Source organism: Notamacropus eugenii, chromosome 5 (genome assembly GCF_028372415.1).
Source record: "Notamacropus eugenii isolate mMacEug1 chromosome 5, mMacEug1.pri_v2, whole genome shotgun sequence".
In the NCBI taxonomy this organism is placed as follows: Eukaryota; Metazoa; Chordata; class Mammalia; order Diprotodontia; family Macropodidae; genus Notamacropus; species Notamacropus eugenii.
The window spans coordinates 461,575,245-461,602,478 of NC_092876.1; the positions used below are offsets into that span (position 1 = coordinate 461,575,245).

Sequence of the window (27,234 nt, forward strand, 5' to 3'; positions counted from 1 at the left end):
TAACCTTTACAGAGCTTTATTTTTGGGGGGGTAGAAGGGGAGAGGGACAGAGGGCAGAGAACCTGTCTTTTGTGCTGTGGAGCTTCCTTCAATCTGAATGTAATCTGTCTGACTGGATCCTAAAATATGGTATGAAAGGGAAGAAGGAGAAAATGGCATCTCTTCATTTGGCATGTGCAGGAACGGGCCCATGCTGGACTACATCAGGAAGAGAAAGACAGACTCAAGGTCTCCCTGTTTAACTGCATAAAATCTGAGACGCAAAATAAGACTTAAGTTTCAAAGGTGCACGCTCATTTCCGAAGAAAAAGACGGGTAATTTAATTTTGCCTTTGCTTTTGGAATTTCTCAAGCAGAGATTTGAAAGCCTTTCCATGTCCCTTTGACTTCTCCTTTTCATGACTCTCCTTCTTCATGGGGACTGATTCTCTTGGAAAGATCGAAAGATTCTCTTCTGTGAGTGGCTGGTGACCTTTAGATGTTTTAATTTTATGTGGGTAATTATCAGTTTCTGAATAATCCAACCACTTGTCCTTTGCAGGCACATGGGACACAGTGCGTTTGCGTGAGAATGATGGAACGTATGGTGCATAGTATGATGGCCATTGTATATTGAGCTCCGGAAAGAGCTGACGGAAGAAGGAGAAAGGCTTATAGGGTACTCTCAGGACAAATTTCAAGCCCATTTCCTCTTCAGAGTCTGGCAGAGGCATTGGTATGACCAACATCTCTGCTTCAAACTGATGTTTCTTTCTCTTGTCATGGAGACAGCCATTTGGGACCCAGGAGGCACACTCTAAGCAGATTGAATAACTGGTTGACATGCATTCACCAGGCCTCTGCTGAGGAGTTTCCTTCATCCGCCTAAAGAGAATTTGTTTACGTATGTCCCTTTTTATTTTCTCCTCAGGGATGGAATTGATGATGGCACGCACAGTTCTAGCAGAAATATTGTCTGTGCCCTCAATGGTGTATGATTTGATGTACTTCAAATGCCATGGAATTTCTCTCTTTTTTATAGTTTGATGCTGGAACCCAGACTGAGCCTCATCTCTGTGGGAAGAGGTCATTGAAGCCTTATCCTGGTCTTGGCCATGGCCTGTTGGAGCATCCTTCTGGTGGCTGAGAGTGGACAAAGGAATAGTCTTTTTTTTAGGTATGACAAAAGGTATAACTTGATTATCTTTGCCTGTTGGAAGTGCACTCTGGTTGTTGGTGGTGTCTGATCCAGTTTCAACCTGGTTGTTATGACCAAATGAAGTTGTATTTTGGGACTCCTGTCTCAATGACATGTTTGCTTCATGGTCTAGATCAGGTAGAGGTGTGACCTGCTTACTGGGTTCCAGTATACCCCCTAATTTGAGGTTTGGACTTGGTGTAGCTATGGTGAGGTGATCAGAGTCAGGTAGGGCTGTTACCTCATGGTCTATGCCTTGTGAAGGAACTGGACTATCATCTTGGCAGGGTGTTGTTGTGACCTGGTGGTCTATATCCAATGAAGGTGTCTCACTTTCATCTTGCCTTGGTGGCATCATGGCCTGCTTGTCTATGCCTGGGAAAGGTGTCTCACTGTTGTCATCCTGCCATGGTAGAGTTATGACCTGGAGGTTTATGCCCAGTGAAGGTGTTTTGGCGTCATCCTGCCCTGGTTGAGTTGTGACATAGTGGTCTCTGCCCAGTGAAGGTGTCTCACTGTCACCCTGCCCTGGTGGAGTTATGACCTGGTGGTTTACGCCCAGTGAAGGTGTTTTGGTGTCATTCTGCCCTGGTGGAGTTGTGACGTGGTGGTCTATGCACAGTGAAAGTGTCTTGGTGTCTTCCTTTCCTTGTGGAGTTATGACCTGGTAGTCTATGCCCAGTGAAAATGTCTCACTGTTGTCATCCTGCCATGGTGGGCTTATGATCAGGGGCTCTATGTCCAGTGAACTTATCTCACTGTTGTCATCTTGCCCTGATGGGCTTATGACCTGAGCATCTGTGCCCAGTGAAGGTGTTTCATTGTCATCCTGCCATGATGGAATTATGTTCTGGTGGTCTATGCCCAGTGTAGGTGTCTCACTGTTATCTTGCCCTGGTGGGCTTATGACCTGGTGGCCTATGCCCAGTGAAGGTGTCTCACTGTCATCTTGCCCTGGTGGGCTTATGACCTGGGCATCTGTGCCCAGTGAAAGGATCTTAATGTCATCCTGCCCTGGTGGGCTTATGACCTGATGGTCTATGCCCAGTGAAAGGGTCTTAATATCATATTGCCCTGGTGGGCTTATGACCTGGGGGTCTATGCCCAATGAAAGGGTCTTAATATCATCTTGCCCTGGTGGGCTTATGACCTGGTGGTCTAAGCCCAGTGAAAGGGTCTTAATATCATCTTGCCCTGGTGGGCTTATGACCTGGGGGTCTATGCCCAATGAAAGGGTCTCACTATCATCTTGCCCTGGTGGCCTTATGACCTGGTGGTCCACGCCCAGTGAAGGGGTCTCACTGTCATCTTGCCCTGGTGAGCTTATGACCTGGTGGCCCATGCCCAGTGAAGGTGTCTCACTGTCATCTTGCCCTGGTGGGCTTATGACCTGGTGGTCTACGCCCAGTGAAGGTGTCTCACTGTTATCTTGCCCTGGTGGGCTTATGACCTGGTGGCCTATGCCCAGTGAAGGTGTCTCACTGTCATCTTGCCCTGGTGGGCTTATGACCTGGTGGTCCATGCCCAGTGACGGTGTCTCACTGTCATCTTGTCCTGGTGGGCTTATGACCTGGTGGCCTATGCCCAGTGACGGTGTCTCACTGTCATCTTGCCCTGGTGGGTTTATGACCTGGTAGTCCATGCCCAGTGAAGATGTCTCACTGTCATCTTGCCCTGGTGAGCTTATGACTTGGTGGCCTATGCCCAGTGAAGGTGTCTCACTGTCATCTTGCCCTGGTGGGCTTATGACCTGGTGGCCTATGCCCAGTGAAGGTGTCTCACTGTCATCTTGCCCTGGTGGGTTTATGACCTGGTAGTCCATGCCCAGTGAAGATGTCTCGCTGTCATCTTGCCCTGGTGAGCTTATGACTTGGTGGCCTATGCCCAGTGAAGATGTCTCACTGTCATCTTGCCCTGGTGAGCTTATGACTTGGTGGCCTATGCCCAGTGAAGGTGTCTCACTGTCATCTCGTCCTGGTGGGCTTATGACCTGGTGGTCCATGCTCAGTGAAGGTGTCTCACTGTCATCTTGCCCTGGTGGGCTTATGACCTGGTGGTCCATGCCCAGTGAAGGTGTCTCACTGTCATCTTGCCCTGGTGGGCTTATGACCTGGTGGTCCATGCCCAGTGAAGGTGTCTCACTGTCATCTCGTCCTGGTGGGCTTATGACCTGGTGGTCCATGCTCAGTGAAGGTGTCTCACTGTCATCTTGCCCTGGTGGGCTTATGACCTGGGGGTCTATGCTCAGTGAAGGTGTCTCACTGTTATCTCGTCCTGGTGGGCTTATGACCTGGTGGTCCATGCCCAGTGAAGGTGTCTCACTGTCATCTTCCCCTGGTGGGCTTTTGACCTGGTGGTCTATACCCAGTGAAGGTGTCTCAGTGACATCAAGCTCTGGTGGGCTTATGACCTGGGGGTCTATGCTCAGTGAAGGTGTCTCACTGTCATCTTGCCCTGGTGGGCTTATGACCTGGTGGTCTATACCCAGTGAAGATGTCTCACTGTCATCTTGCCCTGGTGGGCTTATGACCTGGTGGTCTATGCCCAGTGAAGGTGTCTTACTATCATCTTGCCCTGGTGGGCTTATGACCTGATGGTCTATGCCCAGTGAAGGTGTCTCAGTGACATCAAGGTCTGGTGGGCTTATGACCTGAAGGTCTATACCTAATGAAGATGTCTCACTGTCATCTTGCCCTGGTGGGCTTATGACCTGGGGTTCTGTGCCCAGTGAAAGTGTTGTACTGTCATCTTTCCCTAGTGGAGTTATGACCTGGGGGTCTATGCCCAATGAAGGTATCTCATTGTCATCTTGTCCTGGTGCAGTTATGACTTGGTGGGCTATGTCCAGTGAAGATGTGTCAGTGTCTTCCTGATGTGGTAGATTTATTACCTGGTATTCTATACCCTGTGAAGGTGCTGCACCATCATCTTGGCATGGTGGAGTTGTGGTCTGATGGTCTGGATGCTGTGGCATTGTTTTCCTGAAGTCCACTTCTGTTTGATATGGGGTGACCTGGGCACTTGTGTCTAACATAGTCTCTCTTACTTGTTCCACAGTGGTTTGAGGGTAAATCATCCAATTCCCTGGGCATAATTGAGGTATTACTTGTTTAAGAGGGCTTGCTGGTTGAGTGGACTTCTTAGCCTGTGATTCAGGCTCTGTTGTGCAGTCATGACTGAGTGGAGGTATGGCCTTGGTATTATCACTTAGTGGAGGTATGATCTCATGTGGGCCTGGTATAGTCTGAGTCTGGTAGAGAGGGCCAACTAAGTCATGATTGACATGGGTATCTGGGGCCAGTGGTTCTTTCTCTTGGTGGTCAAAAATATTTAGAAATTGTACATGGTCACTGGGGCTTAGTGTCATTGAATTCTGGCAGCCTGGGCCTCTTATAGCCTGAGTTTGTTGTTCAGGGCAGAGTGATGGGGTGACCTGGTTATCAGGGTCTACTGGAGCCTCAGCTTGCTGCCCAACACCAGCTTGGCCTTGGGCTTCATACTCTAGTGTCGGTGAATCCTTACCCAAAAACCTAGGACAAGGTAGGGATTCAATCAGGTTGAAGGGAGGGAACAACGGTGTTTTGACTTGGGTCTTTGATCTAGATGCTGCTGTAGACCCACTGCTCAAGACTACTGAAGGTGAAGTTCTTTGTTCAAGGCCCACCATTGTCTGGTGGCTTAAATCTGGTGAGACCTCATTGGAGTGACCAACTCCTGGGGGAGGTATTTTAACATTTTGCTCAGAATGTAGTGGTGGTGCAGTGGTATCCTTGACCTTGTAAGCAGAGCCTAGTGAAGCCTCAGTTGCATCTTCAGGGCCTTGGGAGGGCCCAGAGGTCCCCCAGGTTCCCAGGGATAAGGAAGGATCAGAGGCTGCTCTGGTACTCGGTACGAAGCCTCGTGACTGTCTCATGGTTACCCTGGCCTGGTGGTTGGGATCTGGTGATGTAATATTTGTGAACAGAGCATTGAAATGAGGCCAGGAGACTTCTGTGCTTGTGCTCCTGTTGACGTATTTGGGCAAGGATGAAGATGAAGCCCAGGTTCCAGACTGCTGGTTGAGGCTGAGGAAAGGTAAAGCGGTTTCCCTGAAGGCAAGATCAGGATGTCTTGAAGCCTTGTTGACCAAATAATCAAGGTCTGATAATTTTTCCAAAATGATAGCAGTCTTAGAACTGTGGTCCTTACAAGGTGATTGTAAAAGTAGACATTTGGGTAAGAAGGTGGTTCCTCCCCCACCTAACATAAAAGTTAGAATTCTGACTTGGTGCTTACAATTCTGAGCTGCTTCTGTGGAGATACTAGAACTCACTGGAGCAGGTCTGGCACTGGCCTGAGAGTCAGAGAATGTGGATGGTTCACCCATTGCCTTGGTCTTACGTTCCATCACTGATGTTGCCTCCAGCTGGTAGTCGAGGATTGGTGGTGATGAAAGGAGCTTCTGTCTGTGCTGTGATAGTTCTTCAGCCTGGTAGTGAGGATTGAATTCGAGATGGGACGTCTGCTGTTTGAGGTGTGGCCACTCCTCAGATCTGTGCTCAGGGAATGGGACAGCTGGCTGCTTCTGTCTGAGATGTGGCAGCTCCTCCTTTTGACAGTGCCCACTCCGTGAGATTGTGGGAAAGTGCTCAAGGACGACAGGAGTCTCCACTTTGTGTTTTGGACGAAGTGGAGTTTTAACACATTTAGAAGATGTGACTATATTTGTCCTTTCCCTGGATTTGGGGTTAGGCAGAGATAAGACAGAGGAATCTGTATGGCATGGGCGCGGAGATGGTTTAGTTGTACCTTGGTATTTCAGGTACGGCAATGGCACAGCATTTGTATCTGGATGCTTAGGCCAAGGTAAGGTTGCAGGCTCGCTTCTTCTATAAGAATGATAGGACAATTGTGTGGAGCCAGAATGGTCACTGAATTTGGACATCTCAGCTCTGGGAGGGCGGTCTCTTTCCCACAGTGGTGCTATGCGGTGAGGTGGGCATGGCAATAGCACTGACTTGCTGTGGTGACAGAGGCCTTTCGGAGGGACCTGAACCAAGGATGCTGCAGGAAAGGAAAAACTATGTGAATGAGGATAAAAAAATACTACTCCCAGAGAGAATGACTAGGAAGGCCAATTATACCAAGAGTATGTGTTATTGTCACTTTACAGAAGATGAAATGAGGTATAGAGACAGTGACTTGACCAAGGTAATGAATACATGCTTGCATACAGCTACTATAAATACTGGACTTTGGACTCACACTTAAGGAGCCAAGATGAAAAGTAGTTAAGTGACTTGCCCAAGGGAACCACAAAACTGCTAAGTGATACAAGCAGGGCAAGAGTCCTAGTTTTCTGATTCCAGATTCCAGGTCTTTTCATTGGGTAAGGCTGGTTCTGAGGGTGGCAGGGTAGTCCTCATTTATGTGATCTTGTGTGACTGCCCTGGCATCTTCAGAAGGAAAGAAATAGCTCACAAAGAAAGATGTGAGAGGTTCCATTTGAAAAGCAAAAAGAAAAAAGCAAAATTCTCACCTTTTGGAAATAACCAGTGTCTTCTCCCCATCTGTCCAAGGATTTCCTTGAAAAAACAATATGTTAGTAAAGAAGTGCAAATGCTCTTAGTTCTAGTGACTCCTAAAAAGGCCCCTGGTTATGTGACTGTCTTTTAAAGGTTGTTCTACTCTGGGCCAGAAGATTTCTTCATCAGCCTACTTCCTATTATCTCCATTACAAGTCGCTACTAATTCATGTGGAGCTGTTATATTTTCTCTCCTTTGGAATAACCTTCAACATATTTTGAAAAATTCTTGATACTCCTTATTGCTCTCTGGGTCCTCCCGTTTCTCCATTCTCTATTTATTTTCTCCCTCTACTCCAAAATATAGTTTTACATCTTTATTAAAAACTGATTCAAGTTTTTAAAAACTGATCCCACCCTTGAACTAGTCTAAATAAAGAAAATGAAAAAATTCATTTACACAGAATTATGATCAACTACAAGAATATGACATGTCTCTCAGGACATTTTATTTATTTTTTAAAAATTCTATTTAATTTAATTTCTATTTCCAAATTTTTTCTCTTCATCCTCTTATCCCCTACTCATTGAGAAGGTGAGGAAAAAGAAAAACTGTTATAGATATGTATAGACATTCAAAACAAATGTTTGTATCAGTCATATTTCCAGAGGGGGGAAAAGCAATGAAAAAGAATGAAATAGAAGAAAATACGGTTCAATCCACACTGAGTCACGAGTACCTCATTTTTCTTTCTGGAGGTGGACAGCGTGTTTCATCCTAAGTCCTTTGGAAGTCTGGTTGGTCATTGTGTCAATCAGAGCTGCTAAGTCTTTCAGAGTTGAATATCTTTTCAATGTTACTGTTACTGTATAAGTCATTCTCTTCATTCTGCTCATTTTGCTTTATATCAGTCGTATAAATCTTCCTATGTCTTTCTGAAACCACCCTTTTTATCATTTTTTATAGAACAGTAGAATTCCATCACATTGTTCAGTTATTCCCCAAATGAAGGGCATTCGCTCAGTTTCCAATTCCTTGCTACCACAAAAAGAGCTGCTATAATTTTTGTGCATATGAGCCCTTTTCTTCTTTCATCTTTTTGGAGTACAGACCTAGTAGCAACATTTCATGGTCAAAGGATGTGTATAATTTCATAGTTTTTTGGATATGGTTCCAAATTGCTTTCCAGGACTAGTTCACAGTTCCAAAAGAGTGCATTAATGAAACTACTTTCCCACATCCCCTCCAGCATATGTCACTTTCCTTTCCTGTTATCTTAGCAAATCTGATGGTGGTTTTACAAAGTTGTTCTAGTTTGCATTTCTCTAATTATTTAGAGCATTGTTTTCATATGACAATTGACAGCTTTGACTTCTGAAGATTGCCTGTTCATATCCTTTGACCATTTATCAAATTTGGGAATGTCTTTTATTTTTACAAATTTGGCTTAGTTCCCTATATAGTTGTAAAATAGGACCTTTATCAGAATAACTTGCTATATAAAGTTTCCCCCCCTATTTTCCTACTTTTCTTCTAATTTTAGCTATATTCGTTTTGTTTAGGAAAACCTTTTCTATTTTTCACAATTAGTATTATTTATTGCATTTCCTACGAACATCTTTATTCTCATTTGGTCATGGACTCTTCCCTTATTCATAGATCTGATGGTTGATTGCTTCCATGATGCACTAATATGCTTGTGATATCACCTTCTATGTCTAAATCATACAACTATTTTGAACTTTATCTCAGTGTATAGTGTGAGATGTTGGTCTATGCTTTATTTCTGTCAGATTCTCAGTCCATTTGAGCAGAAATTGAAACCTTAACTTAAAAGAATGAAGCTCTCAGGGTGGGATTTTCAATCCCTCCCAGAACTTCTTAGATGAGAACATCTTCAGATTTTACAAGTTGTCCAAGCTCCATCTAGCAGTATTTGATTTTGGCAAAACAGTTCAACATTTTCAGACACATTTCTGCTCCATAAAATAATGTTCTTGTGCAGTGTTTTCAATTCAAAAACATTAAATTGAATTTTGAGAGTGGAGAGAATTTTCCTTAAACTGAAGCATCACAATAGGAAAGCTGAGAATCACAAGCTTTAATCACCTAGAACTCTCTTCTTAATTCCCTTTTCTCTAGTGACTCACCCCAAAGTTGCCTTTCACCAGAGTTTGAACAACAAGAAATGAAGGATTGGTGTAACAGTAAACACCCCAACATACACAGGGGGAGCTGCTATCACAAGTTTTTTGATCTGCATTCATAAAAGAACGGGCAACTTTTGAGGGACAACAATTACTTTGACCAAGCACATATATCATTCACCTATTTCAGGGGAGCAGCACCCCAACCTTCAATGAGAATACAGAGAAATTAAAGATAAACGGACATGGCTTCCTCTGCCTGAATTCAATAGATAGTTGAACCCCAACTATCTGACCACAGTTACCAGAGAGGGAAGCATGACATCTGGGCTCTCAAAGCTGCGGGGCTCCTTAGAGGCTTCCCAGAGTCCTCATCTGGCACTCAAACCTTATTACAAAACTAAGTCCCAAAGTAAAACCTCACCCTCAGAGTCTTTATACATTTTTTAGAGCCAGAGGGCATCACATCCCTAGAAGACTAGTGCCTCATTAACAAAAGGTGTGGACCTTCTTACAAATCTTCTCAGGCCCCACAATGGAGGGGAAAGCTCCTCCTCTATCACATTCAAATAGAGGCATTATACTTCTTGATTATACTAAAGCAACAAACTGCAAAGGATCCTATTTTGCTTGCCATTACAGTTGGAACCAGGCCATTTTAAATATCCTAAGATCAGGTAATAGACAATTTAATCCCCAGTGATCTTAGAATTTCTTCCCAAAGGGATGGAGATTGAGAGAATAAGTCACTCCCAGAGATACAAAGCAAGTAAAAAATTATCAATTTGTACCTTTGGAGAAACAAGGATACTCCTGAGACGACTATATATCCCGAAGTAGAGAGAAACTGGGTTCTTTCCTAGACACCAAGAACAGGATTGAACTCAATGGTCACAGCCCAAGTAGGAAAACTGAGATCAGAGAATACCAGTCTTCCTTTGTTACCTGGTATCACTTGGTATAAGGGAGGGAGGATTAATGTGAAGAATACATTGTCCTAGAAATGGGTTTTTCTGGTAAATCAGAACACACGTAAGTCTTGACTTGGAATTATGTGAAAAATGGAATTTCTGTCCTCCCTTCTGTCCTTTCCACACAAGATTCAGTATTAGGATCATAGATGTAGGGCTGAAAGAGATCTTAGGTATAAAGTATAGGTGCTCCTTCCCACTCCATCCTCACCATTTTATAGATTACAAAGGACAATGACCTACACAGGGAATGGTACAGCTGAGATTCCAAACCAGGCTCTTGAACGCAATGCTTTTTCCTCTATACCACTTGACAAAGCATGAAGTATGAGCTCTTTTGTTCCTCCTGAAGTCATATCTCTCTATAGCGAGCTCCAGGAGAATAGGAATATATATGTATTTTTTTAAAAACTATTTTAGCTGTTCTATAACCTCTAGCCCAGTGCCTTTGACCACTGAAGAAGTAGGTACCCAAGAGCTGCTGTTATTGAGAACTATTCTCACTTTTGAGAACAGACTGAAATTCGGCATGTCATTCTCTCACTCCTGCCCAGCTTCCCCTGGCTATGAGCTGATTACCAGAGCCACTCACCAGTGAGAAGAGCAGGGGATGGACCAGTCCAAACACAGTTTGTGGTTTTAGTGGCTACAAAGTCACCTAGGAGGGAAAGGCTAAGATAACCATTCCCCAGTAACAGAGTAGAATCAGTTCAAAAAAATCGCACCCTCTACTAAGAGGACTGTGTCCTGGGATGCAGAGAAAAGTAGTTGTGCTTCCTCAGGAGCATAGAGTTAAACTGAGCCTTGGATCACTCCCTCCTAGAGAGGGAATGTGAGGTGATGGTGACATCACAAAGCCCAGTTGTCTCTTTTTTTATCTCTTATTTTGGGGACCAGCCATTGGGATGGGTGGTTGGGGGCAAGGAATTCAGAGATCTTGAGTCCTTTGCACTGAACACAAGCAGCCCAGTCTGGAAGGTGTACTAAGCATTCAATTTCATATTGATTCTCACCAGTTATTCAATACTTCTACCCACCCCAAGCTTCACCTTAACTTTCCACTGACCTGACCATTCTGCTGAGTTCTTAGTAACTTCTGGCAAGCACAAAGTTGTAGTCTCAATGAACTTTACTCTTGAGAACAAGTGTCATGAGTGGACAAGAAGAATTTTATAGATATTCAAATGGTTTATAGAGCAGAGTTATTGGGAGTCTTTAAAGCGGAGGTGGTAGAAGATGAGGTGATATGAACCTGCCTCACTCAGTGTGACTTTTTTCAGAAAATGTTTTTTAATTATTTTTTTTGAAAAATGGCAAAATTTTTAATAGAATAATTGTAGTAAAGCAATAATAGCATACTAACAATAGAAGCTATTATTATCCCTATTACCATCCTCATCATTGTTTCTTATTTCTTGAGGATGTACAATTACAGGACCTTGTCAGCACTTTTTCACACTTAATTCCTTCATTCCTCTTTGGGGTCCACTCTTGACTCTCTGGACTCTGCCTATCTTTCTACAGCAGTCTCTTTACCTTGGAATTTCCCTCTGCCCTTGGACATCACAAACTAGAAATATGTGCCACTCTTGTAGTCCCTTCCATTGCTTAGTTATTTCCCCCTAGGACCTTCATTTTAAAGGAGGTGCTCATGCCAGCCATGTCTTTACTCCTCTCTGGGTTCCATTCTGGATCCTCCAGGTTTTTTCATCATGCCTCCTACCCCCAGGAAGCCCTCCCTCCCACTTTTCAACTTCCTTTTGTGTGTTGTCCTCTCCCTCTAGGATACAAATTCCTTGAAGGTAGAGACTGTCTTTTTGCTCATAAATGCCAATTAATTGGCATTTATTATGCCCCTACTATGTACCAGACACTATGCTAAGTAAGCATTGACATAGAAAAAAAGGCCAACAAAAGTCCCTGGCCCCACAAGGAGCTTACAGATTTTTTATTTGTATTACCAGTGCTGGGCATAGTGCCTGGACCATAGTAAGCAAGTAATAAATCCTTGTTGACTTGGTTTGTCTTTGAGACAAATGTCAGTACAAATAACACAAGATTCATAACGCTTAATATCAATTTATTGACTGTTACATTGCCTCAATTAGATGTGCAACAAGTCAATCCTAAAAATGAACCCAAAGTTATTTTTTCATACAGATGAGGAAAACCAAATTGGTTAAGAGCTAGTCACTGTTAAGTCCACAAAACCCTTTTCTATAAAGTCATAGCACTAAAAGAAAAGTTTGCAAGTGTTCATTATCTCTTGGATTTCTTGGAAGCCTGAGCCTAGTCATCAACTCTTTGGATATAGGAGGAATTTATTCTTGTTGAGAATACGTGGCCCTCTTTAGGTTAGAGGAGACTCACAGTTACTACGAGCATCTAATGACCTCATTACAATGTCAGAAGCTCCAAACCAGAAACTAATGTTTGCTAATTGCTAATATAATGACCATAAATATTCGGGTCTGAATTCATCTATGGTCTTCATTTCATGAGGATGATAGATATAACATGAACTGTGAAGGTCGGGACTTGGTGGTAGCTCTAAGAAGAGGTCATTTGCCTTCCAGATGTCATCCAGGAACTTGGTCTCTCCCCTTCTGTTGGGCAAGTTTCAGGCAGTGTGTTAAACCAGTGACTATCTAATAAGACTACTTAGAGGATGAAAGAGAAGGGTGGGGCTCTGTAGACCATGGTGAAATGTAGAGTGTTGGGAGATGAAAAGGGGATAGTGAAGATTGACGGTGTGTGTGTGTGTGTGTGTGTGTGTGTGTGTGTGTATGTGTGTGTGTCTGTGTGTGTGTCTGTGTGTGTGTGCATGTGCGTGTCTGTCTGTGTGCATGCATGTGTGTGCATGTGTGTGTATGTGCGTGTGTGTGCATGTGTGTGTATGTGCGTGTGTGTGTGTGTGTGTGTGTGTGATGTTTTGATTGTTCTGTTTTTGCTCCCTTTCAAGCTCATGAGATCCAGAGATTACATGTGGCTTCAAAGTCCTACCACAAGAGAAACTGGTGTGTTGTTTCTTGGATCAGCTTTGTTTTTTTCACCTAAAAGATGCCATTAAGCTCCAGAGAACACACCATATGCTTATATGCTTTTGACCTGAACATAAATGTTCTTCACTCAAGAAGTAAAGGAACAGAGACTAAACCTTTGTGTTTGGGGGAAAAATTACTGAGTTCTCTCTCTCATTTTTAAACATTTTATTTTAGACTCAAACACCAGAACATAAATACAGAAAAGAAAAAAAATACCGTAAACTTAAATATTGGAACTTAAATACAAAGTAAGAAAAGAAAAAAAAGACATGTCATGTGTATAGCAGAACATGAGAGGATTCAAAATATGTAATGATACATTTTCATTTCAAGAAAGCCTGTATAAAAAATACTACATGTTGTGTTGAGAGCTGTCCTTTTCTTTGCTTCCTTGTAAATTTTCTTTTGTTCTGTGCTGTGCACTTCTTACTTTGTTCTTTTTTCACCCTTCCTCCTTCCCTTCCCCAAGGGTGCAGTTAAATGTGGCTATATTGCTATATAAATATGTAATACATACATACATATATAGACACATACTTTCCCTAACAAATTTTACTCTTGATCTTTGTTTTTGTTTGTGTATCTCTTGTTTCCTCTATCACTCCTGACTCCTCTCCTTTACTTCTACCCTCTACCTTGCCCTCCTATTACTTAATTTACATCCCCCAACATCCCTCCCTTATCCTCCCAGTCCCAAAAATCTCAACACCCTTTTATATGCCCCTTTGACCTATTCCTTTACCCTCCCCTCAAGAGATCCCTCCCTTGTCCTTTCCCCTCTCCCTATCCCTTACTATTTTATTTCTTCTGAATTTGGAAGACTTTTGTTCTCTTCTAAATATATATGTATTGTTCCCTCTTAAACCCACTCCTGATGAAAGTATCTTACCAGAACTACCAGTCCTCTTCCCCCATCTAATTCCTCTGTGTTGATTCTTTGTCTTGCACCTCCTTTGTATAAAATAATTACTCTTTTTAGCTATTCCTAAAAGATTTTACTGGCTAGAGTCATATATTCAGGTCTCCCCCAATCTTTCTTAATAACTACCTAATTATTAATGACAATCTTAGACATACATTTTACATATATAAAAAGTAAAAAATCTGTCCTTTTTGTAATCAATCTTTGGTATGTTTCTCTTAGCTCTTGTATGTCAAATCTTCTATTAAGTTCAGTTTTTTAAAAAACAAAATCTTGAAAGTCTGACAGTTGATCAAATATCCATTTTTTTTCACTCAGGATTATGCTTAACTTTGCTAGGTATAATTTTTCTGCAGAGCCCCAGTTCTTTTGCTTTTTGATATATAGTGTTCCAAGACCTGCAGTCTTATAATATCTCCACTGCTAGATCTTGTGTAATTCTAATTGTAGCACCACCATATTTAAATTGATTTTTTCTTGTTGCTTTTAATATTTTGTCCTTGAGCTGCGAGTTTAGGAATTTGACTGTAATTTTCCTATGAGTTTTCCTCATAGGATCTCTTTCAAGTGGTGTTCGATGGATGTTTTTCTATTTCTACTTTCCCACCTTGTTATAATGCTTCAGGACAATTTTCTTTAATTCTTTTTCTTATATTATTGTATCAAGATTATTTTTTTGATCATAACTTTCAGGTAGTTGAATTATTCTTATAATTTCTTCAGATCAGTTGTTTTTCTTATAAGATATTTCACTATCTCTTCTATTTTTTCCTTCTTCATATTTTGTTTAATTATTTCTTGATCTTGTATAATTTCGCTGGTTTCACCTTGCCCAATTCTAATTTTCAAGGTGTCATTTTCTTCCTTAAGATACTGTATCTCCTTTTCTAATTGGCTGACTTGTCTTTCATAATCTTCTTTTTCTTGGATTATTCTTTTTTTTTTTTTTTTTTTAGTTTTTCCTCCATCCCTCTCATTTAATTTTTAAAGTCTTTTTTTAAGTTCTTCTATGAATTCTTTTTGGGAAGGTGATGTTACTCTTCGAGGTAGAAGAGGATTTCTTTGCTTCAATATCCTCTTCTGAAGATGAATACAGGTCTTCTCCATTCCAATAATAACTTTCTATGGTTGGATTCTCTCTCCTTTGCCTGTGCATTTTTTGTGGTAATAGCTTAATTTTTGTAATCACGTCTACCCCTGGGGTATGGGGAATGGTGCCTCTTGTCCCAGATCTTCAGTTCTCCCCTTTAGCCTGGAACCAGAGAAATCTCCAACTACTGTGAGTGTCTACAATCCGGGAATTTCTGTCGCATTGCTTCTGCACTCACCAAGCATGTGCTTGTTTCCTTTTGGGGGGGGTCCTCCCCCCAGCACAGCTGAGTCTGCCGTTCCTTATCAGCAGAGGTTCCCTTGATCCTCCCTATCCCAGAGATAGGGGCTGAGGCAGCCTCCCAACCCAGCTATCCTCAGTGCTTGACGCTTTCTGTTAACCAGGACCCTAGCCTGGTGGTGTTTCCTCTTCACTGGGACCCAACTTTGTCCTGAGATTTTTCTTCTGATATTCTCAAATTGTCCTAGGAAGACCCTGGTTGTGCTCCTATTCTCATTTATTTTTGCCCACACTTTGTTTGCCCTAAAGTGCTATTTTATCTCTTTTGTGGGGAAAATCTTGAAAGCTTAGTTTTCTGACTTACTCCACCATCTTCCTAGAATCCTCTAATGCGCCCTCTTTTAGAAAAAACTAACAGAAAACTGAGAAGTTCCAGCATGTAGGCAAGTAACAAGGATTTACTAAGTGTTTAGGAGCCCCAGGCATTGAGCTCAGCAAGATAGGAAGAAGAATATAGAATAAAAAAATGATCTAGATATAAAGACTGATACTAAAAACAAATTAGGGGAGGAAGGAATAGTGTATTTATCAGATTTATGGAGAATGGAGAAATTTTTGACCAAACAAGAGATAGAGAACATTGTGAAGTGCAAAATGGATAATTTTGATTACATTAAATTGAAAAGTTTTTGCACAAACAAAGCCAATACAACCAAGATTAGGAGGAAAACAGAAAACTGGGAAAGAATTTTTGCAACTAGTGTCTGTGATAAAGGCTTCACTTCTAAAATATATAGAGAACTGAGTCAAATGTACAAGAATACAAGTCATTCCTCAATTGATAAATGGTCAAGAGGAAGACTTCAGAAAGGTCTGGAAGGACTTAGATGAACTGATGCTGAGTGAAAGGAACAGAACCAGGAGAACTTTGTACACAGCAACAACCATAGTGTTCAAGGAATTTTTTTTGGTAGACTTAGTCCTTCACAGCAATGCAAGGACCTAAAAAAATTCCCAATGGACTCTTGAGATAAAATGTCTTCCACATCCAGAAAAAGAACTATGGAACTGGATGGCAGAATGAAGCAGACCATTTTCTCTTGTATTATGTTTTATTTTTTTTCTTGGTTTCTCCCATTCACTTTAATTCTTCTATGCATGATGACTAAGGTGAAAATGTATTTAATAAAAATGTATGTGTAGAAGATTGCATGCCATCTCAGGGAGGAAGAAAAATCTAAGTTATGTGGAAGTGATTTTAGAAAACTGAAAACAAACAAATTGATAATAGAAAGAGTCCTAGCCTCATGTGGGGTGAATTGCTAATTAATTTATGGAATTACTGTGACTAAGGTAATGGGACCACCAAAGGGTCCCTCCTCTGGGTCAAGTGGTGAGTGGGTGAGCTCAATTCTTTGGATACTCCCATCTGGTTTCCATGGAAATCTTGCTAATGATGAGTATCTGAAAAGATCCCTCCAATAAGAAGAGGCCTGGAAGTGGAAATACTCTGTTTTGAGAGGTTTCCCAATCTTTGCGTAACAAAAATAGCTTCAGGTATCTTAAAAGGGATGTCCAAGAAATTCTTAAAAATCTCTAATCCAAATGTTTTTTATATAAGAACAATAGTTTTATGTACTTTGAGAAAGTAAAGAGTTGACATGTTAGGTAAGGAATGGGGAGCACCGATCATGTCACCAAATAAAGCATAATTAGAGAGGGAAAGTCCTCCAAAACTGCAAAGGTGACATTAGCAACTGTGTTCTCACACAGTAAAATTATGGAAAGTTCATTTGTATATTCAATGGTAAATAATTTTTTTATTAATTTATTTTAAACAAATTCTAAAGCTTCAATACACAATAAGAAAAGAAAAAGAAACATAAACTTAAATACAAAATAAGAAAAGAAAAAGTATTGCCATGTGCCCAGCAGAATGTAAAAGAGGATTCAAAATACACAGCAATATACATTTCTAGAAAGCCTGTATATTCAATACCCTGCATTGTGCTCAGAGGTGTCCATCTTTTTTTTGCTTCTTTGTAAGCTTTCTTTTCTTCTCTGCTGTGCACTTTTTACTTTGTTCTTTTTTCCCCTTTTCTTCCCCCTCATTCCCACAAGAAGGCCAGAATTAAGCATGGATATACATACATACATATACATACAAAGATATTGTTACATAGAGACACATACATATATATTTAGATATGTATAATCATATTCACATATACACATGCACTCATGTGCATCTATGTAAGACTATACTATACTTATTGGTTCTCTCTTTCTCTCAGGGTAGATAACCTCTTCTTTCATAAGTCTGAGTCCATATTTTTCTAAGTCCACCAACTCTTTTCCTATACTACAGTAATATTCTGACCTTTTATACTATCTACTTTAAGTAGTCTAAAATAATATTGATTAATATGACTGACATATAGTGTAGTTTCCCTATTTTTCTCTTTTGATTAAATATATTTTAGCCTTAACTTTGTTTGAGATCATGATTACCACATCTACTCCTTTTCCCCTAACAAATTTTACTCTTGATCTTTATTTTATATTTGTATGTATATCTCTTATTTCCTGTTCCTCTTGACTCCTCTGCTTCTACCTGCTTTGACATCCTATTACTTAACATACTCCTACAAAGATCCCTTCCCTTTCCTCCCATTCTTGTTAATCTAAACACCCTTCTATATCCCCCATCCTCTTCTCTTACCCTCTTATTTCTTTATAGACTTAAAAGACTTTTATTCCCTTTTAAATGTGTGTATTCTCTCTTACACCCAGATCTGTTGTTAGTAAAGTTCCCTCTAAAAATCCCTCCTATATCCTCTCTCTATTTCCTATCCCTTTAGCCTTTTATTTCTTTCTGAATTTAGAAGATGTTTATGCTCTTTTAGATGTATATGTATCGTTCCTTCTTTAACCCATGCCCAATGAAAGTAGGGTTCCAGAAGCACCGACCCCACTATCTCACCTAATTCTTATTTCAGTTTTTCTTTTCACATCTCATTTGTGCAAGATAATTACTCTTTTTACTTTTTCCTAAATGGTTACTTTCTAGAATCACATCAAACTCAGGTCTTACTTACAGTTCTTAATAACAATCTTAGATATACATATTTTACTTTTCTTCATATAAAAAGTAAATGGTCTGTCCTTATTGAGTTCCTCGTAATTAGTCTTTGATATGTACCTTATATTTCTTTTGGATCTTGTATGTCAAATTTTCTGTTGAGTTCAGTTTTTTCTTTTTTTGCAACATAATTCTGAAAGTCTGGCAATTAATTGAATGTCCATGTTTTTCATTCTGGATCATGTTTAATTTTACTGGGAATGATATTTTCTGTCACAACTCTAATTCTTTTGCCCTTCAATACATAGTGTTCTAAGACCTGTGGTCTTTTAGTGTCACCACTACTAGGTCTTCTCTGATTCTGATGGTGTCTCTGTCATATTTGGATTGTTTTTTTCCCTTGTTCATAACATTTTCTTTTTGAACTGGGGGTTTTAGTATTTGATTATTATATTCCTATAGGTTTTCTCCATATAATCCTTTTCAGGTGGTCATTGGTAGATTTTTTTTTCTATTTCTATGTCCCCCTCTGTTCTGATGCTTCAGGACAATTTTTTTTAATTGTTGGTGTAATATCATATCAACATTCTTTTTTTATCATAGCTTTCAGGTAGTCTGATTATTCTTATATTTTCCCTTCTTGATCAGTTATTTTTCTTATGAGATGGTTCACATTCTCTTCTGCTTTTTCATTCTTCATATTTCACTATTTCTTGGTCTCTTATAACTTCACTGGTCTCCCCTTGCCCAATTCTAATTTTCAAGGCATTGTTTTCTTCAGATTCTGAATCTCTTTTTCCAATTGGTTGACTTTCTTTTCATAATCTTGTTCTTGCATTGTTCTTATTTTTTCTGTTATTACTGCTCTCACACAGTAAGATTATGAGGAGTTCATTTGCATATCCAATGGTAAGTAATTTTAAAGAGATTTCAAAGAATTACATAAGTTAACTTTTTGGAGTGGGCATTCCGGTTGGGGGTGGGGTGGTGATCTGATGATCTGATGGCCACAATCTTGGAGCTTACTGGATTTCTCTAAGGCTGCTTTCTTGATTACTTCTCAACCCCATGGACAGCATAAGCCAGAGTATATTCTGAAGCACTAACCTCACAGGGGTTCTGATTAATGACCATGCTGCATTTTCCAGTGTCAAGGAGTTCTTTATGTTAGAAACATTTAGACTGGGAGATAGTCAGGATGGCAGCTTATCTTAGTGTCAATGTTCTTGAATGTGACCTTTGGTCCCAGAAATTCACAAGTGTAGGTAGGGAAACGATATATTGTTTACTGAAGTTATTACTGCCTTTCTACTTACTCCGTCAGTCACTTTTATGATGAGTTCTGGATTCCTGCTGGACTTCCTGTAGTAATTGTGTATCAGCTAGACAAACCTAGGGAGACAGAGAAGTTCCTTTTAGTGTTCTCCCTTGGCATGCTGTTGAACTGATGTTTTGCAGGCTTGAAAGTGGAGATCTGGATTTTATTTGCCTGCAGAAAGGGTAACTGGCCCATACATTTATTTGTATACAAAATGCTTCATGCCTACTTATTAAATGTGCAAGGCACTGGGCTAGGCACTATGACAGATAAAATAATGAAAAAAGCATAGTGCCTGTCTTCACAGATTATGTATAGTAGATTGGGCATGAAGAGAGGCAGGATCTCATTCTCCAAGCCATCAAGACAGAGTGTGATATACAGGTATACCTTCAAGATTTTGTGGGTTCAGCTCCAAACCATTGCAATAAAGCAAATATCACAATAAAGTGAGTCACATATTTTTTTTTTGTTTCCCAGTTCATTTAAAAGTTATGTATATATACCTATAGTTTTAGATATACACATATAACACTGTACATATATATATATACATATATATATAAACTATATATGCATATAAAACTGCAGTTATATATTGTGTCAAAAGATTCTGGTTGGAATATATTTGGCCTCACTTTTCCCCATCTATAAAATGGGCTAAGGTAGGAAAGACTCTGCACTAAGTGATTTCTAAGATTCCTTCCAGATCTAAATCTATGATCCTAATACTGAGTCTTGTGTGGAAGAGAAAACTAATGGAGGGACAACTAATCAGTAAAGAAAATGGGAAATTCTGTTTTTCATATATAGCTCCACATCCAGGAATTTTGCGTGTATTGTTTACCAGGACAAGATGATCACCGAATTAAGTCTCTCTTACATCAAGTGATGCCAGGTGACAAAGGATAACTGTTGCACTGTGATGTCAGGATGACTTCAGATCCCCTGCCTAGCCTGGGACCACTGGCCTCAAGTCCACCTTTTGGTGTCTGGGGAAGATCTAGTTTTCTCTGTACCCCAGGATGTATTTAGTTCTCTTAGAAGGATCTTGATTTTTCCAAAGAGACAAATTTGGGATTTTCTAACTCTGTTTGGGGGGGGTGGGGGGGGAAAGGATTTATCCTTTTAATCTCCACCATTTGGGGAAGGTCTTGAGCCTCCAAGTTTATTAGGGATTGGACCTGCATAACGTCATGATCTTGGGACATTTCATATAGCTTGGTTTCTATCCTTCTTGTAATATTAACTGTGAGAGGCAACTTTGGAATGGGGTGGGCAGGTCTGTGTGGGTCATCAGGAATGTGGGTCACCTGAGAAGAAGGGATAAGGAAGAGAGTTCTAGGTGATTGAAGCTAGCAGCTCTTGGCTCTTTTTTTTTATGATGCTTCATTATGTTTTTAATTTGTAAGAGACTGATATAAAATCCTTCACACTCTCAAGATTCATTTTTTTGACCTAAGACGACAGAACCAAAAAACTCTCTGTTAGAGCAGCAGTGTATCTGAAGCTGTGGTACTATTTTACCAAAATTAATTAGAGCTGTTTTGTGTATTCCACTCTTGTCTAAGAAAGTGCCATGTGAGGTCCCTGGGTGATAACTGAAATTCCATCCTAAGAGTTTCATTCTTTTAGCTTTTGATTTCTATTTTTGCTCAGATGTCCTGAGGAGGATATGTTTTATTCATCTCTCAGTTGATCACATTTCATTCAAATAAGGTGGTTTTTTTAAAAAAGTTCCTTCATTTAGATTAGTTTTTAATAAAAAGTGTAAGGATTGTGTTTTGGAGTTGGGGGAGAAGGTAGGTGGGGAATGGAGAAATACAAGGACCCAGAGGGCAATGACTGACTAGGAGGTAAGTTCAACAAATTTTCTGGCCCATAGCTTTAAATATAGGCAGTCATTTGACTGGTGTCCTTTATTAAGAAGTCACTAGAACCTGGAATACTTTATACTTTTTTACTAACATTATTTTCTCAAGGAAATTCTTCAGAGGACCAATGGGGAAAAAACAGAGGTTATTTCCAAAAGGTGAGAACTTTGTTTATATTTCAAATGGACTGCTATTTGTGATAATCATTCCCACCTAGCTTGGCACAGTGAAAGGAATTAACTGGTCTGGAAATCTAAAGAATTGGGTTCTAGTCCTTCCTATGTCACATTCCAGTCATATACATAGCTTGGGCAAGTCACCTTAATTTCCCAGGTTTGATTCTTGGCTTCACCACTTTTACTAGTTGTATGACTCTTTCCAAGTACAAATAAAGACTTGGGATCTCTTTTTCTCATCTGTCAAATGGGAATGATCCTGTCTGTCTTCCATGCCTTGGTTCTTCTATGGACTCAATTGAACAGCAATACATATGGGAACTTTCATATGTGAAACTGTCAAGGTTCCATACAAATGCAAATGAGACTGTGGTTTGATCTTGGTCACTTCTTCTACTACTAGAAATCACGGGGTTATAGCAAATTTTGCACTGGAAAAGGACCTCAAAGTCCAGCCCCCTTATTTTCTAGTTGAGACTGAGACCGAGAGAGATTTAATGACTTTCTCAGAGTTGCACAAGTTGTACGTGTCAGAGGCAGGATTTAAATCCAAGTAGTCTAGACTCCCAAGTCTTTTACTCTGGGTGCTTTCCCAGGCTATTTCTCAGGGAGCTGCACATACCTTAGCTCTTCCCATTCATTCTTTCTGTGTAGTATTTTCATTAGCCTCATACATTTTTCCTTTTTCTTTAGCATCCTTGGTGCAGCCTTCTACAAAAGACTTCCAAAACCAGAACAATTCATTGCTGTTGCCATGTCCACCTCATCGGATAGCACCACCATGGGAAGAGGACTACCTTCCCAGAACTGGGAGTATGATCAGCCTCAATGGCCAGCTCAGCTCCATCCAATTACCACTTCATTATTCTCACAAAACTACATCTATGCCTGTACCCTTACTTTGGTATAAGAGTCAAGCCACAAATACTGGGCAATTACCTTACTTGAAACACCAGGGAATGATGAGAACATTTCTACCTAAAAAATACCACACCAAACCCTTTGGATTAACCTTTTCTTCCCCTGACTTTAGGACAAAAGTAACTACTGAACACCCAACATCCTCCAAGAAAGTTGTTATACCTCCTCTTGTGCCTGTCCATCAATCAAAGACTTCCATGAAACTCAAGCATCATCATTGGGCTACTTCAGGCACTGACTCACTCCCAAATATCTCACCAGGTCGAGATTATCAGGGTAAACAGAAGTTACCATGCCTCAAACGTCAGCCTCGATCTGTGGCATCCTCTAACCATCAGGTTGGAGGGGCTCCACTATCCATAAAACAAAAGAGCTCCAAGACAATGAATGAACTCTTACCACCTTTTCACTCCCAGACCAATTCCTCATCAATGTCAACAAATGAGAATCACAAAGCAGTTCATCGTAGTTCTACGCGCCAGCTCAAGATCGCAAATGCCTTGTTAGGAGGATTGGACCTTTGGCCCAAAGATGTTATTATTGAGCCAACTACTCCTAAAGACAATTCCAATGTCACAGAGTCAGAAAAAACATCAGACCAACTTGAACCAATAGTCCAACCCCACCCTGGAACCCCCCTACTATTAAAATCCCCACTTTCAAAGGAAGAACTACCTATTCTCACACCTTCAGAAACAGTTACATTTTCTCTAAACTCTAACAATAAGTCCAGACACATGCGTGTACCATCATCATTTGCCAAATTTGTCAGTAGAGGCACAAATACATACATACAATGGCCCCCAAATAAGAGTATATTACATCCCAATCACCAGACCAGGCTAAATGCTAGACCTTCACCAGACTTCATGCCCCAGGTCAGAGCAAAATCTGTTCCTTCTCTACCTCTGAAAATCTGGGAGACCTCCATGCCCCAGACCATATGGGCTGACTATGTAGCTGAGGCTTCAGCAGGCCCTGACTACAAGGTCAAGGACACATTTGGGCCATCACCACATCCTGTCCATCCAATCATAATACCTCTACCAGAATGTAATCAGAGTGGTGAGATTCCACCAGGCCTAAATAATCAGGCCACAGATCCCAGGGAACTCTATTATTGGTATGAAGTTTCCAGGGGTCAACGACACCAGGACTCAAGCTCAATGAGGCAGAGCAATGTGCTTGAGGCAGCATCTGTCTCCAAAACACCAGCTGTAACAGTATTGTCCCTCTTAACAGAGTCTACACCTAGTCCTGGCTTGTTGGATAAATCCTCATTAATAGCTGGCGATCATAGGTCCAGGGATCCATTTGGCTTTGACCAATATGTTAAAGCACCAATATATCCTCATTCCTGGCTCCCTCCATCAATCTTTTCTGAACAACCAGCTGAGTCTATTATTGGGCTAGACTTCCAGGCATTGTTGGAACTGGACAATCAGTCAACACATGAACTAAAACCTGACTCTCATGTCCTATCTCCAAATGACCAGGCCATATTTCTACCCATCCTGGACCACCAGTCTGAGCCTGCACCAGATGACAAGGCCTGGGTCACACTTCCTTCTGACTCAGACCATTGGGTTAAGATGTCATTGAGGCCAGATGACCAGGTCTCACATCCACCTAGCTTTAACAAACTGGCTGAGGTTGAATCAAAGTCCACCACCACCCAAGACTTGCCTCCTATAGATCTGGAGGATCAGATTAAACATATTTTACCTCAATTCAACCCCAAAGAGAGTGTTACTTCTTCATCTGATCCCAGGGACCAAAAATATAGTTCAACCAGCAATGACTACCGCCAGGCTAAGGAGGCATTGACCTTTGACTATCAAGATGAGGCTCAGTCTAGGCTCCAATATCAGAGACCGATTGTACAGAACAAAGAAATCTTATGGCGTTTGAAGTACATCAAACCATACACAACCAAGGGAGGCACGTTGCCTCCTGAAACTGTAAATGCCATCATCAATTCCATTCCTGAGAAGAAAATAAAAAGTGATATGTGCAAGCAGATTCTTTTGCGGAGGATGAAGGAAAGTCCCCCTCAGAGACCTGGGCAACCTATGTCATTAAGTTACACAGTCTGCTTAGAATGTGCCTCCTGGATCCCCAATGGCTGTCCTCATGCTGAGGGAATAAATCATCTTTCTGAAACAGAGTTGTTCGCCATACCTATGCCTTTGCCAGATTCTGAAGAAATGGGTGTGAAATTTGTCCTACAAGTGCCCAAGAAAAAACCCTTCTCCTTTTTCAGTATGTTATTCCCTGAGTATGAGATGTATTGGCCATCACGCCATTCAAAAGATGTACCATCATCTTCAGACACTGAGCCCTGTGGATGTCCCAAAGTCACCCGGATTTACCGTTCATCCTCATCCTTCGATGATGAGCCCAGTGAATGCCCCGAAGTTAGCCGGCTTCATCCTTCATCCTCATCCTCAGAGACTGAGCCCTGGGAATGCCCCAAAGTCTCCTTGTTTGACTTGATTCTTGACAAAGATTGGCAACCATCAGAGAAAAAATCACCCAGACATCAACTGCCACCATGCATAGATGAGATGCTCATGGAACACGAAGATGATGCAGAGAAGTTGAAGCCACTTGCAAAGGGTTTCAAATCTCTTCTTGAGAAATTTGAAAGTCAAATGAAAAATTGTTAACCATCCTTTTCTTTAAAAGTAATTAGTCCCTTGTGTGCATTTGAAACCGATGTCTGATTTCTTGTCTCACTTAATAGTTTATGTAGTTAAACAGGGAGCATTGAGCCTGTCCTTTTACTTGTGACATAGACCATTAGGAACCCCTTCCTGGGCATGCAGAGGGAAGGCACTCTATCTTCTCTTGATTCTCTCTCATAATCATGTTCTAGCTTTCAGTTAGATTGCATTCAGCCTGGAGAGAGCTACATGGGATGGAAAAGCCATGATCTCTACTTTCTCTTCCTCCCCTACTTCCCCCATAAGGTTTAGTAAAGGGGACACCCTTCCCTCTCCTATTTCTTTATTATGACCCTTTCTTTTCCCAAACCCACTCATAATACCCATCATTCTTTTAATATTTTGTAAGATCCATGATATCATCAGTGGCAGCATTTCCTCAAGCAACACATTACAAATTGGTAAACTTTAATGGTGGACGGTCCTCATTGCCTTCTATTTAGGTGAAAAAAAAAATACCAGCAACCCCAAACTGTCTTCTGGCTTAGAACTTTCTGATGATGAAGTTATCCAGACACTGAAGAGCTCTTCCTGGCATATGCCACATCTGTGGGTAAATCACACTGAAAATCTTTCCAGCCTGATGTAGGTCATGCCAGATCAGGCACAGTCTCTGAGAACTCTATGCTCATCTCTACCATAGAAATAAAATAAAAGAGTTGGAATTAGTGGAAGCATTTTTTAATGGGAAGTAGAATATAGAAAGGAATCTTTATTGTTGTATGGATCCTTATTGATGAATCATTTTTCTTACTGTTTTCTCCCCAAAATGGTGATACAACTACTTCCCTCTCTCAGACCTGGTACCATTAATTCTTATTATATAGAGAAAACCTGTTTACTTCATGAGATGCTACTTCCTGTCTACCTGCAGACCCTTAAAAGTCTAGTCCAGAAGTTCCTTTTAGGATTCTGAAGTCATCTGTAATTGATTGAGTACAACCTAAAAACAATTTTTTATTATCAGACATGGAACACCTCTTAGATACAGTGTCTAAATGGTTTTCAGAATGGTTTACAGGATGAAGCTAGAGATTATCAGATTTAAATGTGACATTCCTTCTAACTCCTCACCCCCTGGAGATATCCAACGAAAAAAGCAGCAGCTGGGAAAATATGGAATTCTTCAACTATTATGGTCCCAGAACACATAGAGGTTCTTTGCCATCTGGATCTTTGTCCCCTAACATATGTGAAATTTGTTTTCATGGAAACTTACCCATCACAGAATAAGCAGTGGTGATTTCATGATTTTGGTTGAGAGCAGGACCAAATCCTACTCTTGAGCAGCTAGCAGAGCAGTAAACTAGATAGGTGAGTAGGGAAGGAGATGATTATGACTCAGGCAGATGACAATAGAGAACAGGTCTCTGGGGAGATGAGGGAAATGGTTCACCCCCGGCCTCATATCACAGATCTCCTTTGGTAGAAATGGTCCTCTAAGTAAATTAATGCTTATCTTGTATGGTTTGCTCTGAATGACTTCTATGTGAATTGGATTAAGGTGGATTTTAATTAAATTTAATTAAATGTCATCTTTTGATTTGTGAGGCCTTCTTTTGTATTTGTCCAAAGACAGAAAGATGTGAAATGGGACCTCAAAAGAGGGATGTGGCAGTTGTGGAAGAGAAGGGACCGCTGAGAGAACTTGGAGCATCAAGGATCAAAAATGAGAATGGTGGAGATTTGAGAAATAGAGAAGTAGCATCATTCTGGACTAAATTCTGTGTCCTAATTTACTTCCTTTATCTAGTCTGTGTTCGGTCTGCTTTTCCAATCTATGGCTTGAACACTTTGTGTTAAGCAGATCTTAGAGAGAGATTCTTATGGATAGAGATGCAGTGGTCAAAGATCTAGCTAAGATGAAGGGTTCAAGTACCACTTCTGATACTGACAGAGTCTGTGACTTAGGCAAGTCATTCAAAATACCAATTTTCCAAGGCTGTAAATTGCAGAAAAGGTACAGATCTGCACTGACAGAAACCACTTTCTCAACTCGAGTTCCCCATACCAGTGAAGTCATAGGTCTAGTCTCGATTTT

At 40.7% G+C, this 27,234-nt stretch overlaps 2 protein-coding genes across 5 annotated transcripts; one reads left to right on the top strand and one right to left on the bottom strand.

The window, feature by feature from the left end:
• On the bottom strand, positions 1-26,510 carry LOC140507280 (uncharacterized). Of its 4 annotated transcripts, none has more exons than XM_072615404.1 (4): positions 26,413-26,510; positions 19,495-19,570; positions 6,696-6,741; positions 1-6,220 (listed from the first exon to the last, which is right to left on the bottom strand). In XM_072615404.1, exons 3-4 carry the CDS (start codon positions 6,724-6,726, stop codon positions 321-323), a joined length of 5,931 nt encoding a protein of 1,976 aa, XP_072471505.1. In that variant the 5' UTR covers positions 6,727-6,741; positions 19,495-19,570; positions 26,413-26,510; the 3' UTR covers positions 1-320. The 4 variants fall into 4 exon arrangements, with proteins under 4 accessions (XP_072471505.1, XP_072471503.1, XP_072471506.1 ...); XM_072615402.1 differs by having other exon boundaries at positions 18,299-19,570; XM_072615405.1 differs by lacking the exons at positions 19,495-19,570; positions 26,413-26,510 and adding exons at positions 9,621-9,688; positions 10,393-10,603.
• On the top strand, positions 20,463-25,847 carry LOC140507281 (uncharacterized). The gene is made up of 3 exons (XM_072615406.1): positions 20,463-21,352; positions 21,479-21,528; positions 22,240-25,847. The coding sequence occupies exons 2-3, from the start codon at positions 21,498-21,500 to the stop codon at positions 25,134-25,136; spliced, it is 2,928 nt and encodes a 975-aa protein (XP_072471507.1). The 5' UTR covers positions 20,463-21,352; positions 21,479-21,497; the 3' UTR covers positions 25,137-25,847.
• Positions 26,511-27,234: the final 724 nt, after the last annotated feature.